Below are 21,068 nucleotides of genomic sequence, written 5' to 3'. Positions count from 1 at the left end.
CTTCTGGCGATACCTCCTGTCTTGGATATACTTGGATGATGTTTATGCGGAGGCTTCATGTTTTAATCCGATTCCCGCCTCCTGCCCCAGTCAAGCCTGATAGGTACTACAGAGTTCCTTCTAACTCACACCATTTTTACAAAAGCCATAATGCTGGACCCTGAAACCATTTCTCAAGGCCCCAAGGGGAAATGAAGGCTCCTACTGCTAAGAATCCACTACCTTCCGAAAGAGAGTCAAGATCCTTAGAAAGTGTGGGGGAAAAAGGTATATACCTCGGCACCCTAGCTTTCATGAGGGCCTTAAATTGTCAGTCTTCCATATGCTTAAATATCAGCAGTTTCTGTTATCACAATTAAGAAACAAAAATGTCTCAACCTGAACAAACAACCAGATTTGAAGGAGTTGCAGGATATGATGCATAGTGCAGAACAAGTGGGTAAACACACCTACAATGTGGCTATGATGCCTCTAGAGGCCCCAAGTAGAGCTGTTGTTAGCAGGATCAGTCATCTCAGAGACATGCTCCGGCTTTAGGGGAACAAATCTTGCCTGATCATGTGAAAGCTGAAACTACTAGATGCTCCTTTACAAAAGGATGTGCTATTTGGTACTAATGTTGAGGAGATAGTTACTTCACGGAAAATGGAAAAAGCCAAATCTATGCAAGCTGTCAAAGCTTTTCTACAGGTTCAACCACCACTTTTCTTTAGTGAGAAATTGGCCTTCTAAAAACTGGTCCTTTCCAGCCACGGACAAGCCCCTAAAAGAGGTAGATACAGGCTATTGGCAAGGCAGAGGACAATCACAAGGATCATATAGAGGCAGGCAATGGCAAACTCCAGCACCAAGAGGTGGCGCTTAAGACAGTGCACAACAATACAGGAAACAAACCTCAATGATCTCCTCCTTTCCATGCCAAGTAAAAGTCTCAGCTGGCAGCACCCTTGGGAGGAAAGCTGGCAATTATTTTACAAGAGAAATTGGCATATTGTCACAACAGACAAATGGATCCTGGATGTTATAAACAGAGGCTTGCAGATTTCATTTTCAGTTAACACTTCTCCAAAATGAGAGGCATGCCAAACTCTGCCACACAATCAAAGGGCAGAGGGCACACCTACAAATTTCAAAGCCTCATAGACATGAAAGCTATTCAAGAGGTACCCACTACCTAACAAGCGTCAAGGTTTTTATTCCAGGCTATTTCTGGTACCAAGGAAAGGAACCTGTCCTGACCAGTTTTCATCTTGTCTTTCATCTGTTTTGGAGCGATGTCCAGTTCTATGCAACGTCATTGTTGTCCCATATTTTTTCCACTTTTTGACGACTCTCTTCATTGTGTTCCATGGTATATCCAATGCTGTGTAAATTTTTTTTGTACCCTTCTCCTGACTGATACCTTTCATCAATGAGATCCCTTTGATGCTTTGTAAGCTCTCTGTGAACCATGGCTTTTGCTGTAGCAGGCAACTGAGTAAATGTCAGAAAAATCCTACTAGGACAGCTGAACTTTATTTTGGGTTAATCAGAGTCTCTTTAATTGATGGCTGGTGTGTACCCAAGAAAACAGAATGCTGTAATTAAATCAAAAGGTGCTTCAACAAAATATTCATTTAAGGGTGTGCACACACAACAAAGTATTAGCTTAAAGGTGTGCACACTTATGCAACCAGTGTATTGTATGTTTTTAATTTTTTATATTTTTCCCCTAACAGATTTGTTTGTTTTTCAATTGAATTGTACAGGTTACATGTCACATTAAAGGTGAGAAAAGTTTTGAAATTATTTATTGTGGTCTCATTTTTTTATATCCCAAAAAACAGGCATTTTAACAGGGGTGTGTAAACTTTTTATATCCACTGTATATCTCCCTGTTCTACTGTGTATTACCATGGTTCCCAACATTTTTTGACTTGCGTACCCATTGGCAGTCCATTTCCCTAAAATTGTACCCCTCATATTTTAAATATAAGTATTGTGACACAGGCTTAAAGTGAGGAAGTGGCCATTGCAAAACAATGCATTGTGTGTACATAATATTAATTACTTCTCCATTGTGCTTACATGGTCATGTTCCCCGAAAAGCATACAACCTTCCACCATTATTTTAAATTAAACATGTCTCTGGCCAGTGGGATACAAAAGGTTTGTTTAAAAAAGCCCTACACAAAAGGGGATGGTGTACTCAAAGGCTGTCATTTTATTGGATCCCTACTAATCAGTTGAATTGCATGTGCCTACACAGCAAAGAAACACACTTGTTGCAATCATCCAGGAGCAATTAACTCTGTAAGTAAAATAACCAAAACATGCGGGGTTAGTCCCAGCAAGCTGCCCATGCACACAATCTCAATATTTACCCACACATTTTCAGGAACCATGTTTAATAAGACAGACAATTGCACTTCAGAGAATTTCTCTCTCCCTCTTCCCCCATTCCATAGCAGTTCTTAAGTTAATAATGAACAAGGGCAACTGGCAGTGTCTGTCTTATACCCATTAAACAGGATCATACTTGTTTTGCAAGCCTGTATTTGCTCCTCAGGAGAACTCCTATCACCAAGAAAGTATGACGGCCCTTGCTAATCCCAGTAAGGTTGACTACAGCTGTATACATTTTGTCGTCATTTTCAGGAAGGAAACTGGCATTGGAAAATGACCAAACAAATGTTTATTAAAATAATTTAATTATTAAAATGGATCTCTATTAAATTTCTAACCTTAAGAACAGATATCCTCTACAATGGGATTTACAGGTCTCCCCCCTTGAATGCACAAGTATTCCAGTTGGGCTTCCTATTATAGGTTCATAGGTTGATACTAGGCTATCTGCCCTAGGGAATTTATAAGCCTAGCCAGAGTGTGTTTGGCTTTCGCCACCCTTTTAGATTAGTTGACTGTGCCTCTGTATAGTAGGTCACAGAAGATAGCCCTTTTGAGGTTAGTTTACTATGCCTCTGTCTAGTAGGGACACGAAGAAGAAGAGATCCCAGGGGTAAACCTACGATCTCCCATCCACTCGTCAAGATTTCTCTTGAAGAGGGTCATTGAGGGACTCTGCCTAACATAGATTGGGATTTTGTTCCAGAGTGAGGGGAGCCTCTGGGATATGAATCTGTCCCTCCAGCATGTCCTATTTATTTTTGTGCTGAGGTTTAAGTCCCTGGAGCGTGTAGCTCTAAGGGATTTGGATTTCCTGAGGTGGAGCATGTCCATTAATTCTGGGTTGCACATGGCTTTATACGTCGGGCACAGATCGCCTCTGAGTAGGCGGTAAGCAACTGAATACAGCTGGAGTTTCTTTAGCCTAACTGCGTAGGGCATCTGTTTGAGTCCCTTGATCCTCTTGGTGAAGTACTTTTGGGGTCTTTCCAGTTGCTGCAGGTGTCGGGTAAGGTACATCCCAAATGGGGCATTGTATTCAATTATGGGCCTGATGAGTGATGAGTAGAGGGGCACATTGACCTCTCTTGATCTAGATGTGAACCCTTTCGTGATAAGGTGGGCTATATAGAAGGTCTTTCTAACCACTTTGGCAACGTGATTGTCAAAGGAGAGATTGCTATCTACTTGGGTCCCCAAATCCCTGATTACTTCTTCTGTATTTAATGGATTACCACCTATGTGGTATTGTGGGCACTTTGTTTTTCCCAAAGGGGATGACAGTGCACTTTTTGGCATTTAGCTTTAAGCCATGGCTCTGGCACCAGTTATCCGTCTCTGTGAGACCCTTTTGGAGGATGCTTGTGTCAGTCGGCGAGTCAATTATGGCACCCAGTTTGCAGTCATCTGCGAACTTGGTCAGCTATAATCCTCCCATGTTAGCCTGTACCTCAGAGAAATATATACCGAACAAGAGAGGTCCCAGGACTGAGCCTTGTGGGACGCCACTTGTAACTGGTTTAGAGTCTGACATGGCACCTGCAATTCTGACCATGTGGGTTCTATCCCTGAGCCAGTTTGCAACCCATCTTGTGACATAGGGGTTGATATTTAAGCTGGTGAGCTTATTTATGATGCCCGAGTGGGGTATTGTGTCGAAGGCTTTTACGAGATCCATGTAGACTGTGTGGACTACCTTCCCTTCATCTATGGCCTTGGTGACTGTTTCATAGAAGTTGACCAGGTTCAAGAGGCAAGATCTGCCCTTAAAGCCGAATTGGGTAGGATCCAGTGTTTGGAGGTTCCCAATGTCTTTGTTTGAGTTTCATGATGATATGCTCCATAGCTCTGCAGACCAGGCTAGTTTCCAGGGTCCGTTGTGTCACCACCTTTGTGGAGTGGGACCACTGTTGCTGTATGCCATTTCCTTGGGTACATATCCTGTAGTAAGGCTGAGATTGAACAGTGACTTTATGTGAGGGTTCAGTTCTTCTTGGAGTTCGTGTAAGACGCAGCCCAGGACACCGTCCAGTCCCATTGATGCTGTGTTTTTTGCTTTGGAGAGGGCAGCTCTCACCTGTGCATCTGTGATGTCAGGGAGGCTACACTCTGTTGGGATAGACATTTGCTCTTTTGGGGGGAAGGGGTTGAGAAGTTTGCACTGAACCTGTCTGCCAGGATGTTGGCAATGTCTGTGAGTTCAGTGTATTTTTTGTCATTTTGAACTAACTCCGAGCATATCTGGGAGTTGCCACCCAGGTTCCTGACATAACTAAAGAAGGCCTTGTGATTATCTTTAGCATCTTGTGCAATTTTTCTTTCAAAGCTGGCCTTAGATGATTTTATGAGGGATCGTAGTTTCCTGCTAGTACTGATCAGAGATGCCTTCCCTTTTTGGGATTTTGCTCTATCATATAATAGCTTCCTCCTTCTGTTGTATAGCTTATTTATGGCTGGGGTCCACCAGACAGGTCTCCTGCCTTTGGAGGAATGAGTCTTGGTTTTATTTGGGATAGCACTATCCATGCATTCCTGTAGGTGTCCATAGAAAACGTTTGTAAAGGATTCTGCGGTTTGGGCCGTATTTTCCATTGGCCCGGGGGCTTTGAAGGATTCCACCTCGGTTTTAAGAAGTGTGAAGTTTGCTTTTGAGAAGTTCTTCACCGTGGTTTCCTTGGCTGGGGGTGGGGACGGGATATGGATGTCCAGTGAGATTAATTTATGGTCAGATCTTACCAATGAGGGGTATACTTCTGGTATGGAACATAGAGTCTCCATGTTGGTGATGATCAGGTCCAATATGTTTTCCCCTCTTGTGGGAGTGGTGACCAGTTGTTCCATAGCATTTAAGTTTATAAATTCTAGGGAAATGTTGGCACTTTAAATGCTGTGTGCCCACAGGCCAAAAAAGAAAAAAACTAGCCTAGGAAAAAAACAAATCTTGAAGATCTCTCTTCTTTGTAGAACGACGAGCCCCCACCCCCTTGTACTTATACATTCCAAATTCAATATCCACATACCTTGGAGAAGAGAGAATATTTCAGGACATGGACATCTTGGACTTGGTGTATGCAAGTCTATTTTTCGGCCATTCAGTCTTTGTGTTTCCTAATTCAGTTTAACAGGTCCTGACATTTTAAATGGTTATCCAACAGCTGCCATATGAAAGTGGCAGATGCAGATATATGGAAGTGCATAAAATATATCCAAGTATCAAGTGTATCTTAACAAGTGCTGGAAATCAAGTCCAGAACGGACTCATCAATCTTCCTACACCAATCTCTCAAGTGCAAGCAGAATCTAACATCTACAATAATAATGAAAAGGAGGACAAAGCATTACTTAGCATCTATCAAATCTTCCTTAGCTTTTTTATCACTTGCAAGGAAAAGACCTATCACAACTAGCTTTGTAAAAGCATTATTAATGTGCAGTTTGTACACCATTTAGCAACCAAAGGTGCATCTGTTAAACAAAGTGGTAGGCGGTTTGGTACAAGATTTCTCAGCCATAAACCAAGCCATTGGCAAACCTACAACATTCATAACCATAGTATAATTTATGCAGTTTATACAGAAATTATTTTGGTAGTTTAACATGGTTATAAGAAAGCTGAAAATAAAAATAAGTTTGACCATTAAAAGTTACATAAAACAAATTCATAACAAATTACAAGAATAAAATATATTTATTTTATTTATTTATTTTACATTTGTTTACTGGGAAGGTCCGACTGACACTGGTCCATTTTCAGCAGAGGCCCGGGGAGAAAAGCTCCAAATACAGTAGAATACAATGGATACACATTGACAAGATAAAATAATACAAACACAAACACTAGGTGAAAAGCGATACAGCAGAACAGTGCAAAAAAGCACAACATAAGATTACAAAAGAGTTTAAGTGTGTGTAACGTATTCCAGTGTAAGCCTGTTCTGACTGCAAAACAGTTGTTCTCAGTACACTGACTAGTGCTAACTTTGTTCTTTTGCTTAATGTCATATTATTCCGAGACACTAAGGCGTTGTTGTTTTCTTTTTTTCTTTTTCCTGAGATGTGCAAACCATCGGCAGACACTTTCACAAGAAGTTCCCGCGAGAGTCTCAGGCCCACCACACAGACACACAACCTTCTTCTTCAAATAGTAAATATAGAATTAGCTGCTAACAATGTTGGCACTTTCAGTGTCGCAGAGCAGACTTCCCACTTGCAGGGGAAGTATGTAATCTGATAGTGAACGTGCCTAACACAAGATTTTTTGATATGAAAAAAACTTGTCTGCTATTGTTATTTTTCCCACATACCCCTAAACAACCGAGCATGTACCCCTGGGGATACGTGTACCCCGGGTTCGGAATTCCTGGTGTATTATGTATTTCTGTTCAAACTGTATAATGCATTTTGTTTTAATCTGTTCTGAATACTATGTACATTCATATTAACTGTCATTATGGAGCTTTTCTCCTCTGGCCTCCACTGAAAATAGTCTCTTCTTGGCCCAGTGGACTTTTCCGATAAGCAAATGCCAATCAATAAACAGTAACACTTGTCACAGTGCCACTCCCATCATCCCTACTGCCCACATACATTACCACACCAGCCGTTTTGTCCAATGTAACTGGTTGATCACTGACTGTATGTTTCTAAAAACAGTATCAGCACTTCTCACAATGCCATTCCCCTCACCCCTACTGGCCTCACAGATCACAAAGCCATTAATGTTGCCCAAAATATCTGATTGATCACTGTCAACATTGTTATACAATTGGTCATAAGTTACCTTTTTTAATGTCATTTCCCTCATCCCAACTCCTCCACACAAATCCCAAAGGCAGGAAAACTGACATAACTGTCTGGTTGATTAGTGCCAGCAGGCAGCAGCATTAAACATAGTATTATAGTCGCCTCACTGACACTGTCATTCTTCTGTCCAGAATTCTGCAGAATGCCCCTGATTTTGACATCTGTAACAACAAGCATTATATCCACAACTATATTAATAAAAAAAAAAAATATATATATATATATATATATATATATGTGTGTGTGTGTCATACTCCATCAGGCGGCTTTGTATATATATTTGTATGTTGTGAGGTTTCTACTCCCATGACTTCATAATGTTTATGGTTAGGAAATGTGACTTGAACCTCAAGTACAGCACCTCTCTCTCTGGATCACGCATATTCTGCACCATTTTCTTTTCTTATTTATTTATAAGTGCAAAGAAGCATTGCTCTAAAATAAAACAATAAGGAAAGAGAACCCCTACAATCACGGTGCCCTATGCACCATTGCCTTGTTTGTGTATGTGTAAAGCTGGCCCTGATCATAGTACTTCTTATGCATCAAGCATCATAATTCCTGGTAGTTTTTTTCACACTTGTGAAATCACTTGTAGAAATAAACTCTATTTACTGAAAAGGCACACACAAAAATACAAGCTGACTGGATATTCCCACCAGTTTTCGCAGAACTTCCCACCCTGGCACTCAGAATGCTGCTCTTTGCTTTATACAGGGAGCAAAATTCTTGTATATTGTCCTGCATTTGTAATTGTATATCCACAAACCCTAAGAAACATGAACGAGCAGACATGCACAAGTCTTCAGGAACATTCATTTGCACCCACACACAAGCAGGTAGAGCAGAGGGGATGTTATTACCAGTATTCACAGAACACTGCCAGTTACAGTTGTCACTCCTTCATCCCACAGTCAGAATGCAGTCTTACATGGAAGCATAATACTTTTAGAGCTGTCATATAAACAACACCAAAGGCTCCATATTTGCACATGTGCACTTGTACAAACAGAATTGCCTAGTTATTATCTGCTAGTCTTTTACAGAGCACTGCCATTGAAGTGTTTAACACTCCCTTATCCCCAACACTCTTAGTGCATCTTCTCCCTTTTTACAGGGAGTGTAGTCCTAAGAATATTTTTGTCCGACTTTGAAATTGTCTAATGTGCACGCATGCACGCTGTGTGTGCATACATGCGTGGGTACATGTGTGTGTTTTTGCGTGCATACGTGTGTGTGTGCGCATGCATGCAAAAATAAATGCGTAGAACTGAATGTGTATTTTCTACTAGTCACAGAACAGTGCCAGTAAAGTATAACTAGTAGCTGTTGTCCAACAGTCTTCATGAAACTTCAGCACTTTGAAGGCAGCTACCTTTCAGTAATCAGGAACTATTAGACTAACTTGCTAACTGCAGGGTGTCCAGGTGAATGCTTTGGTAGCTTTACCCCTCTTTTCAACAGTCACAGTACCACACCTGTTTTCCCACCCTTGTTGCACAGTGCTATAGCCGTTCAAGTTTTCTTAATTAAAAATAAAGAAACACAATTCTTACTAACAGTGGCAGTTTGCCATTATTCAAACTTGTCTTTTACATGGAAATGTGTGATCATACCTGAAATAAATGCAACTACTCTCAGCTGCCGGACTGCTGTCTAACTACTTTAAAGTCTATTCATAATGACCAGGAAAATATTTATAAATGGATAATAAGTTAATTTTAAACAGCTGGTCTGACTGCTTAGGAAATGCAATACCAGGACATAGGCTGATCACACAGACTTTTACTATGTTGTTGAGGAATTGGAGACGTTGTTCTAATGGCTAGAATGCCATTTCATTTTTCTTTCATTCTTCCAAGTATATTGAGAACAGATTATTTTGTTAGTACAATTAATTTACTAATAACATTACTTTAAAATAACAAGAGGTTGGTAAGCTGGGTTAAATATATTTTGAAATTAAGTATACACAAAAACAGTTCTTGGTACCCATGGTTCTGGCTGCTGTTGTAGGTGTCAAAATAACACCTCACACATTGTAAAGAAGTGAAACATTTCTGCTTTGTAATGTTTCATGTGTACCACAGGCTCAACTATTTTACTGAGTAATAGAAAATGTCTAATAGGACTATTTCAGTTTCAAGCTAACATTTTGTTCGACCTCTCCAGTTTTGCAGGAATTTGCTACTCTCTTTACAATGTACACAGCTGTTCCATCACAAAACTCGAATACACTACTTCATTTGAGAATTAATGTACTAAATGAGGACCTGTTAAGTGTTCTGACAAAAAAAATATATTTATCCATGAAAGGACTCTTCTGAATACAGCATATTAACACTGTTTCATCTTTTGCTATTAACTTTACATGTTCACTTCTTTGTAGACAGTCTTTTATCAGTGGGGGATAGGTTTTGATAAATTGCACACTTGGATCTCCTAATAAGGTATTCCAAGAGATTGGAGCCAGACAGTGGTTCCCTTGGTGGTTCTTGTGAAAGTGTCTTGAACCTCTTTTGTGAGCAGCAAAAAAAAATGTAGCACTGTACTTAACCTGAATGTTCTCTAAAGCAGATTTCATAGAGGAAAAAATCCAGATCCAGACATGCAGTTAGAGCTGACTCTCCCAGGCTCCTGTAAGTAAAGCCAGTACTGCATCAAGAAGAGTCATGTCTGACGTTCACACAGAATTACAGTTTTGCTCAATCTCAACAGTATAACCCACCATAAGGATAGTAAAGTCTCCAGCAGCGCTGTCAAACATTGTACATGCCTTATAGGCTGTCATTTTTGTTCCCTTAAGAACCTTTTGCTAAATATGTAATTCGTTTTTCCATACCTTTGTCTTTGTTCAGTTCCTCTGCTGGTATTTCGAAAGCTGTGCCCCTAGTGAAAGGATGAATGCCAGAACTTGAATTTTCTTTTCTGAGTCAGTAATATGCTATTTTCTAGCTCCTTTATTGACTTTCATATGGGCTACATTCATTAAAAATGTTCTGCACTTTATAATTAGAAAGCATCCTCTGACACTTATTACATATATGAAGCAGAAAATAAGTACATAGCACAAAAATATATTTGAAGTCCTTCTGCCAGCCTGCTGAGTAAAACAAACCCCCAAATTAAAACTTTTCTCAGCTGAAACGTTCTGTTCTCTTTACTCATTTAGTTTCTGCACCACACATTCTATAGAAACATCATCTGAAGGAGAGGAAATAAATAAATGTCAAAGGATCCACCCACACTGAAGAAAAAAGTAACTGCAAAAAATAAATTGTCCAAAAACAAAATTGCAGTAATTTAAACCATAATAATAAAATAGCAAGTCATTCAGACCTTTTAGGGTTAAGTAATTGACCATACTTAAGATGTTGCTGAAGTTTTACAGGAGGTTATTTACAGAAAAATTTTAACATAGTAAACTGATGTATGTATATGCTAGTATGTGCAGTATGTATTGGTTATGTTCAGAAGCAAATGTTGACATAAAATATGATTATGTGTACTAGAGTTGGTGATTAATGCATTGTAAGTGAAAATTTGATTCAATATCTCCTTGAAAATGTACCTGCGGGCATCTGATTCACCAACACCAGCAGCATCAGCTGGGTCAACAAATAAAAAAATATATAAAAATTAAGTATTCTTGTGATAAGTCCCCTTCCCACCCCTACACAAATCTGTAAATTTTTGTGCATATTCCATATTATACTTTTTGTATAATTTAAGTGGCCGAGGTGATGCAACGGTTAGTGTTGTCGCCTCACAGCAAGAGGCTCTCCAGTTCTATTCTCGGTTGGAGAGCCTTCTGTGCAGACTCTGCATGTCTTCCCCATGGTCGAGTGAACTTTAAAGACATGCAGGTAGGTGTGTACATGAGTGGGTGTGCTTTGTTTGAAGGTTGGGCTGGCAACTTGACACCATAAAAATCCACTGCCAATCATAAGCGGACCGGCGATCCGCTGTAGCAACGCCTAACCAGGAAAAGCCAAAAGACATTACTTTTACTATATTGTATAATTTAAACTATGAATCAAATAATATCGCAAACTTCCTGAAGTACTCAACAGCCAAGTAAAAGGAATGAATTGAAGCAAAATAAACTGTTGAAGTCACCATGAAAAAAATCAACGTCCTTGTTGCAGTATATTCCAATTTTATTGACCATAAAAACAGAAGATGAGCGCTTTCACGTGCCACATGCACGCTTCATCAGATCTACCATACAATAACTCTTGCTTGCTTTTATAGCTAGATCTACCTACTAAATTCAATTAACAAAACAATTAAACAATTATACTAAAACAATCAAATATTTGATGTAATACATATGCTTAAAGCACTAGTACATAGTGTTTCAGCGCAGCCTTATACACGGCATATTCATAGCCGCTATTAACATATATTTTATATTTTAATCACTCAGCTAAAATTCAATAAAATTCAATAGCAGCTTGCGTATATACATATTAGTATGAAACTTAATATATGTCTATTTTGGAAGCATATAAAAAGCATATAAAATATATACAAGCATGTATATTGCTCATGTATAACAATGTAAAACAGACTGAAATTGAAATAAAGCATCAACAGCTATTTTTATTTTATTTTAATTGAACAAACTATATCTTTGTTCAATTAAATTTTGTATGTAACTTTCTGGAGCTTTTCTCCTCTGGTCTCCACTGAAAATGGGCTTCTAGTTCAGTTGGACTAACCCCGGTTAAAAAATGTCAAATATGATTTTTCTCACTCTACAGTAAGTGCGTGTTATTGGAAAGTGAAATTCCCAACCACACTAGCATTAGCTGAAAATGTTGTGCTTAATATTAAAGGGATTTGTTTTTTTCAATTTTGTAAGTACTGACAGGTGTGCTTTCACTATAAGGTATCACAGAGTATACATTCTTAAACTTGTGTTTTTCTGCAAACCAAGTAAAAGAAGGGACTAAGGGATTTCCCTTTTTCACTGCTCCATATTCTGAAGTCAGGGACAGTTGATAAAAGGCAAATTTGCACTGACATGGCTGCTATTTGGCATTACATCTGTGCTTGGGAAAACTTGGATCATCTGTCTCTGTTAAATGATTAAGATAAAGAAAATTGCTTGAACTCTGTAGATGGGACAGTTGAAGGTATTGTGTTTATAAGATGAGCTACACTACTTTTGCAGTACAGGGTGAGGTAGGAAAAAAACAAGGAAACTGTTAGCTGTCTGATGGCTAGACTTTTTATTAATATCAGTTTCCTGATTGCAGTTACAACCTGGAAAACAGAGAGACTGTCAACTCATGACCAATGGAAGGAAGTACTTGGCAGATGTTCTTTTCTGCTTCTTTCAGTATGTGCATGTTCTTTTGAACGGACAGCTCATGCCTGAGTATGTAGCGTTCCTGGAATGTGTTGTTTTTCAGATGCACAGCTAAAAAGATGAGGTGCAGTTCTGCTACATTCTGTTTTCTACCCTTCTGTTCCCATGCGCATTATTTATCTATCATTAAATATGCTCTATTAAAAACAGGTGCTGGTTAGTTGGATTTCCCTGGGTTACCTGTCTTTTTTTCCAGGTATTCTCTCTATTAAATTCAGTTTAAGCACATGTAATACAGCTGGGAGTTATTTAACTGTTAAACTGCTGATACAAAATAATACATTTAAAATTTAATGTGAAGATTTTTAGCAAAACCTGCTGTGGAAGGAGCAAATATGTAATGTGTACGTACACATACACAAAATGCTAATGCAAAAGTATTGTCACATGAAACCATAGTCTGTCAGTTCAATGTTGATTTCTAGCAAGGTCTACTTCTTTTTGAGTTTGTACTGTGGTAGGTTAAATGATGTCCAGGTGAGATTCAGTGTTATCTCCAGAAATGAAAACTGTAATTGCTCTGTTGTACCCAGCTGACTCTATTATTCAACAGTTTGTTGCAGTAATTTTTTTGTATAAATCTCCAAATTACTGAGAAAACTAAAAGATTCATTCATGGAGATGCACAGACAACTTTGAGACTGTTTTGCTGGAAAGGCAGCAAAAGTAGGACTGTTAACCTTGGCATCTGTATTTTTGACCTGTAACACTAAACACAAAAACTTTCCTATCAGTCATTCATCCTTACTGTTCTGTGCTCACCAGTGCTCTTAGGGTTAAGGTTTAGGATTTTTTTTTTCTTTGTGTATGCATGTCTTACTATGAAAGGTTTTGCAGAATTAAACTAACTCCACTGGCATGATATGATATTTTGTACAAGTTTTATCAGGTTGTGCTTGTGGTAATGGCTTCTGGGTTGCAGCTGCCCCCCACCCCCTAGAACACATGAAATGAAACTGTGAGGAAATCACAGTTTTTGTTCTCTTTTCTGTTTTTATTTATTTTTATCTAAGCATGCCCTTTGTGTCCAAGGAGTTGACATTTAGTGGACTTCAGTGATGCACAGCACACATCTGCATTATGTGCTCAATTGACCAAGCCCCCCGTCCCTTGTAACCGGAGACTCCAGTGTTATCCGTAGCCTCTAGCAGGGCTTCTGTGCCTTAAGCATACACACCTTCCCCTGGGGAGAGGTGAGCAGCCTTACACCTCTTTATTCATCTCCTTCGCCCACATCTGATACAACAGATTCCTGAGCTGCCTGCTGTTGCTTAGGTTGCAGTCAGGGCTTTATCCCTATACATTAACAGAGCTGGCATATTCTCCCAAACATTTGGGTTTCTTCTTAACAAGGGCCATGAGCTGCTGCTGTGCATCTTTTATTTAGGTATCCAACTTCCAAAAGCACCCACACTGACACTGACATGCAGAAACCACAGCTGGAGATATTCTTCATGTTTCACTGTTGCAGTCATCACACTTGGGTTATCCTGCCAAAGGTAGCCCTCAATCGGCCTGAATACCAGAGGCTTAGTATTTCTGCATCAGTTGCTGTCGCTCCAGGACTGAGATCAGGTTGTCAGTGGTATAAAATCAGGCAGCTGACGCGATTACATCAGTCTTTCTTGCCGAGGAGCCCGAAGCAGAAGTAGTTCGCACTAGTGCCGGTTGGCTGCTACCAGAGTTTTTCGTTTCCAAAATTGAAGTTGAAGTTTTCTAAAGCTAAGTACGCCATTGGAGATCCTTTGTTCTTGCTCTAACCAATGTCAGAAAAGGTTAGCAATTGTCCCGCCTGTGGAAAGCAAATACCACACCGAGATTTCCATTCTTGCTGCGTCACCTGTTTAGGCCCAGACCACGATGTCACTCACTGTCAGTTTTGTGCTTTGCTCAACACCAGAACAATATGTCATCTGGCCCTTATCGTAGCTAAATACTTTCGCTCTCAATCTCCATATTCCGAAATGGCTTCAGTAAGCCAGCCGACTACCGATCTTCTGAAAGAAAACGTAAGGATAAAGACAGAGACAAAGCACAGGTCCAAAACTGCTGACAACACTTATGTTAAGCTAGTCGCCAGTTCGCCGGTACTCAGTGAGGCACTTTAGCAACCCCTGATGCCTGCTTCTATGGATTCCCAGGCCGCTACAGAGACCCGTTCGTAGCCCGGTATGCTGCGAGACTCTTTGTTGATTAAGGATCCTGCAGTATCTCTACCTTGGATGGGTCCAGAGCTGCTGAGCAGGCACCGGCTTTCAAGGAAGTTCTTTGCACTAACGATATTCAACACAAACTGACGACTTCTGTCGCGTCTTCAGTTCTTTCTAAAACTACCAGGTTCTAAGGCCCAGGGTACGAACTATACCTAAAAAATGATCCAAACTCAAGCACCTGCTTCCATACCTCAATCCCAAATGCTTAAAATGGAGGAAGACCTTATCATGCTTATTAGGGGAAGCCAGCCTACCCCTTCTAAAAGAAAAAGACTTGTCCCCAGCAGTTTTATCTGACCAGGAGTCCGACTACTCTGAGGTTTCAGAATATGAAGACATGCCCTTGTCTGCTTATGAGGATTCAGATGCAGAGGAATGCATTCCCTCTGCCTCTCCTGCAGAGGATTTTTCTTTTGGTGAAACCGTACATACTTTGAGAGAACATTTCTATTGGGAATGTCAGGATTATCCTCAGTCCAAAAAGAGACTCAGGGAATTTTTAGATTTACCACAGCACAGACCCTTAGCTATTCCTTCTGTCCTGGATGTTGTGGATGATTTCATGGAATCTAGCTTAATTCCTGACACCCTTACCCACCTGCTCCCAGGAAACCTGACCGGTATTAGAGTCCCTGACTCGCACACATTTCTTTTTAAAAATCCTACTGCGGACCTAGAGGTCATCTCCCAGGGACCTAAAGGAATAAAAGCAACCACAGCCAAGAATCCCACCCCTTCGGACAGGGATTCCCGAGCTTTAGATAGATGGGGTAAAAAATTATACACCTCTGCAACTCTTGCCATTAGAGCACTAAATTGTCAGTTCCACATGCTGATATACCAGCAACATACAATGGAACTCCTTAAACAAAAAGTATCTACCTTTCCTGCTTGTGCAGAAAATAAAGAATTACAGGAGCTTATGCGTTCTGCAAACCAAGTTACTAAGCGCACTTTGCAATGTGGCTTTGACGCCCTAGAAGCATCCTGCAGGGCAGCAGTCACAGGTTCTGTGCTTAGAAGGCATGCTTGGCTTAAGGAACAGACCTTGCCAGACCATGTCAAATCAAAACTATTGGGCGCACCATTGCACAAAGACAATTTGTTTGGCACCAAGGCAGAAGAGGTTTTAAAAATGGAAGAAAAAGCAAAATCTATGCAGACAGTTAAAGACTTCTTGCAAGTCCAGCCTCCAAGGTTCAGTAGGCATTGCCCCTCCAAGCACTGGTCCTTTCTAGCCCCCTCAAGGCCATCTCAGACAAGATCTAGGGGAAGCAGACCCCCCCCCCCCCAGACAGCAGCCCCAGGGAATGCGTAGATCTAAGCAATGGAGTTCTTCTACATCAAAAGCAGGGAGTGCTAAACCACTCCCTTATGGAAAGAACTCGCAATTACTTTACAACTCCACCCCTTCCCTCTGCCCACATGCTTGTGCTCCTATGAGGAAAACACTCCTTTCATGCAAAAAACTGGGCTTCCATCACCAATGACCGATGGGTACTAAACATACTGTCAAGAAAACACTTTAAACGCCAAAGGATTTAATAAAGTAAAGCTTTCGGGTTAACCACCCTTCATCAGTACCCGAAAGCTTTACTTTATTAAATCTTTTGGCGTTTAAAGTGTTTTCTTGAAACTATTTTTGCGCAGTTTCACCAGGAGTTTAACTATCGATACTAAACATAGTGTCCCAGGGATACAAATTTATTTCCACACACTGCCAACCCCAAAAGGGTTTCCAGATCTTCCTCCAAACCAGTGGGCAGAGGCCCAAAACCAAGACCATTCGATGCTGTCCATGAGGGCAATATAACCTGTTCCTGCAGACCACATAGGCCAAGGATTCTATTCCAGGCTCTTCCTGGTACCCGGAAAAGAGGGCACCTGGCAGACAATCCTTGCTCTATCCATTCTAAACACCTTCATGTTGATACCCAAATTCAAAATGTTCACCCTCCAGCAGCTTCTCCCTATGCTATCCAAGGATGCTTGGTTAGCCACCCTAGACCTAAAAAAGGCCTATCTACACATTCCAGTCAGGGATTCTTGCAGGAAATATCTACGTTTGAGGGCACAATCTATGCATTCTATGCACTTTCAGTTCTCTGCACTTCCCTTTGGCTTATCCACTGCTCCCAGAGTTTTCACCAAATGCCTGGCTCCTGCCATTGCTTTTTGCAGACAAAGAAATATTCAAATTTACCCCTACTTAGACGACGGCCTGAATCAGGCAGACAGTCAGGAAAAGCTGTTACAGCACCTGACCTTTGTAAAGGACCTACTGACCTCCCTGGTGTACACTATAAACAAAAAGAAATCCAAAGTAATTTCCACTCAAAAAATTGTATTCTTGGGAGCAAGCCTGGACACAGCATCCCAGATGGCATTCCTTACTCCAGAAAAACAAGCCTATCTGACAGACTACTTCTCTCAGCTAGCCACCAGAACCCAGTTATCCACAAGGAAAATCCTGCAAGCTCTAGGGTTCATGGCATCCTGCATTCTACTCATTCCATATGCCAGACTGCATTTGAGGAAACTTCAGTGGTACTTAAAAAGCCTTTGGTGTCAACACTCTCAGGACCTGGCAACTATCATACCTATGATACCTTCCCTGAAGAAAGATTTTCTTTGGTGGGTAGCAGCATACAACCACAACAAGAGCCTTTCCTTTTCACAATCCCACACCGCCCAGGCCCTAACCACTGACTCATCAGATTATGTCTGGGGTGCACATCTGGATGGCAGGTGCTTTCAGGGCCATTGGAGTCCAAATCAAATGAATCTGCACATCAATCAAAAAGAATTGCTAGCTGTTCAGCACGCTCTGACAGCTTTCAGACCCCTACTATCCCCGGGGCCACTACTGATCAAAACAGACAACACCACAGTGATGTGGTACATCAACAAGCAAGGAGGAACTCACTCCTATCCCCTCTGCTGGCTAGCCATGACCCTTTGGCACACGGCTTCAGCCATGCATATTCACCTGCTAGCACAATTCCTGCCAGGCTCCCAAAACACTCTGGCAGACAACTTAAGCAGAAACCTCCTAGACCCACATGAGTGGCAGCTAGACCACAGCACCTTCAACCTCGTAACTCAGAAATGGGGCACCCCAAAGGTAGACTTATTTGCCTCCCACAACAACCACCAACTCAGCAAATTCTGCACCAGGGAACCTCATAGCAAGGCCTGGAAAGTGTATACCCTATCCTTCCAATGGGTAAACCTCTCGATCTATGCATTTCCCCCTCTACCTCCACTCCCAAGGATACTACTCAAAATAAGGGAGGAAAAACCAAGAGCAATCTTGATTGCCCCAGACTGGCCACGCCAGCACTGGTACCCACTGCTGCACAGTCTGTCACCCCTGCCTCCTTGGCACCTACCTCCGATCTCAAATTTCCTCACCCAGCAGAATGGAGAATTCTTGCATCCACAATTGCAGACCCTGACCCTGGCAGCCTGGCTTATTCCCTGTCCTCTCCTCCAGTTGCCAGCCTAAACAAGCAAGTCCTTGACAATATACGTGAGGCCTGGCAACCTGGCTTATTCCCTGTCCTCTCCTCCAGTTGCCAGCCTAAACAAGCAGGTCCTGGACAATATACGTGAGGCTAGAAGCCCTAGCACTAGAAAATCCTATGCTGACAACTGGAAAAGGTATTGCACCTGGATCCAGGCTAAGGGAGCTGATGCAGCAATGCCCTCCCTACCTCTCATCCTGGATTACCTAGCAGATCTGCACAGGGGTCTGTCCTTCTCCTCTTAAAATTCATGCCTCTGCCATCTCTGCTCATTACAGCACAGGGCCAACTCCCTTTTCTCACCCTGTTATCAAACAGTTCCTAAGAGGGGCTAACAATTGAAGGCCCCCCAGAAGAGCTCATACCCCAGCTTGGGACTTAAATTTTGTGTTGGAAAAACTCACACTACCCCCCTTTGAGCCTGCTGCATCAGCAGAGTTAAAATTCCTCTCTTGGAAGACAGCCTTGCTTCTGGCCATCACTTCAGCTAGAAGAGTTTGAGCTACAAGCACTCATGGCTGTGGAACCTTTCGTCAGTGACAGCAACCGATGCAGAAATACTAATCCTCTGGTATTCGGGCTGACTGAGGGCTACCCCTGGCAGGATAACCCAAGTGTGATGACTGCAAAAGTGAATACACTCTAACATCTACATTTATGGTAAGTGTACACAACTGTACTTTCCCTGTGATCCTTTTAAAATAATATTTCTGAAGCACTCTTAACAGGTATGCAGAACCTGCATTACTGTGTGCATTTATGTCATCTTTCTTCTGCTGAAGTCCAGGTTTAGTTTACTTATTGTTACAACATACAGCTGTCTGTTTGCATGTTTGTGTCCTGTAATTTTAAACTGTAAATTTTCTCTTGATGATTGCATACGAAACACCCTTGATCCTTAGATTTCAATCTTATGATGCTAGATTTCCAGACTCCCATTTACAAATAGATGATGGCTACATAGTTTAGCTTGGCATAGAGTTTTACCATACAGCTTATCTTTTCTTGACATCCCAACAGACACTTGGCTTCTGACAGTGTTGTATATGCTGTTGGAATCTGTACTAGACAGAGTATACTAAATTTGCTGCACATTTCCTAGAGCTTGGCCAAAGTTGCATACTGTCATGAGTATGATTCTGTTTGAGCTATGCACACACACGCACACACACACACGCACACACACACACACACACACACACACACACACACACGCACACGCGTGCACGCACACACACACACGCACACACACCCCTCAGTACATCCCGTATGCATGCCAGACAGTGTCGGAGTCCTTGCTTGCTTCCTACACCTTCATTTAAAATTATTTAGGCAGCTGGCATATTTTCTTTTACTTTGCTGTTAAAATGTTTGTTTTTCATTTCAGCTGTCAGAAGAGGAGAAGATTCAGCGGTACAGTATTCTGTCCGAACTGTACGAGTGTATTGGTTTTCACAGAAAGTCAGCATTCTTCAAACGTGTAGCTGCTATGCAGTGTGTTGCTCCTACTATACAAGAGCCAGGTTGGAGAGCATGCTATAAACTGCTACTGGAAACACTTCCTGGTTACAGTCTCTCCTTGGATCCTCAAGACTTTAACAAAGGTGCGAAACTTGGTGAATTTCATTTCATTTTTACATATAAAGGGATCTGTCATACAAAGAAGCAGAGAGAGATGTTCTGGAATTTTAGGTTAAATTGCTTAAAATAACTTTGCAGTCAGTTTTGGCAGTCAGATTCAGAAACAGTAAAGCTAATCAAACTGATCACTCATTTTGTGGAGAGCTATGCCCAGTCAGAAACTGACCCATTGTTGCAGGTGGACTTCATTTTGTTGATTTTAACCAATGTTCGGCACAGAAGTTTAAGACTGTGTACTGCTCGAGGTAGACCCTGCAGCAGTTGTGTGTTTGACTCTCACATCATCCATTCACCTACTCTGTTCCTAACAAGTTACTTAACAAGACCTAGTCCCAGGCCATAACTGAAAAGAGAACGGTGTGTTCAGTGGACTTAGCTTCATTGTAGTTCAATGAATTCGTTGTGTTTGACTTGTACTAGCTCTTACAGTATGTTCATTATATAAACTTTTTTCACTTATTCACAAGGGACCAAGTCATATCAAAGTTACTTTATTCTTTAAAACACACACACAAGAGATATACTGTCATTTAACCCTGGTACTTCATGTGAGTTTAACATAAAGTGCCAATTGAATTCTTTTAATTCAAGCTTGCTATTCATATTATCTCCCTGATCATTGTACTTAAAAGTAATACATTTCTGTGTATGTCTACTCAGGCAGTTTTGGGTTTTCCACTTTGCAAATATCATATAGATGTTTGCATACCAACTCTGAGATTGCACTACAGTTGAAGCAATCTCACAGCAAGAGGCTCCACTGTACCACAACCTCTCTTCAAAAGCTTCAGGGTTTCAAAAACTCAATCATATGGTCTCGACAATATGAATTTCAAGTTTCTGAAAACTCTATCAGCTGATAAGGGCCCATATTGTTTTTGGTGGTTAGGTAAAAATGTTAGAAGCCATCCAAGTTATTTATGTTGAAATGTTTGTATTTGTATCATTCTTGTACAAGTATTGTTCATTGTAGTTTTACATTACTAATGGTTGAATATTTATTTTTGTACTGTTTTACCTTTTTTTTTTTTTGTCTTAGTACAGCTTCAAGGATCATTCATTCAGTAACTGTTGATTGGATTTGGGATCTGATTGTTAAACTTGGGATGTTAAGTTGTCAAT

General features: G+C 40.9%; 1 protein-coding gene across 1 annotated transcript in view; it reads left to right on the top strand.

The window, feature by feature from the left end:
* Nucleotides 1–21,068, top strand: part of LOC122797753 (trafficking protein particle complex subunit 9-like) — a 3,992,710-nt gene that overhangs the window by 234,760 nt on the left and 3,736,882 nt on the right. The window contains exon 8 of the mRNA XM_044066278.1: nucleotides 19,693–19,909. Within this exon, the coding sequence (XP_043922213.1) occupies nucleotides 19,693–19,909 (217 nt within the window). The remainder of the gene's footprint in view (nucleotides 1–19,692; nucleotides 19,910–21,068) is intronic.

The sequence above is a fragment of the Protopterus annectens genome, chromosome 3.part1 (genome assembly GCF_019279795.1).
Source record: "Protopterus annectens isolate FY-2018-M chromosome 3.part1, PAN1.0, whole genome shotgun sequence".
Taxonomy (NCBI): Eukaryota; Metazoa; Chordata; order Ceratodontiformes; family Protopteridae; genus Protopterus; species Protopterus annectens.
This window is presented reverse-complemented; position numbering and strand designations above follow the sequence as displayed.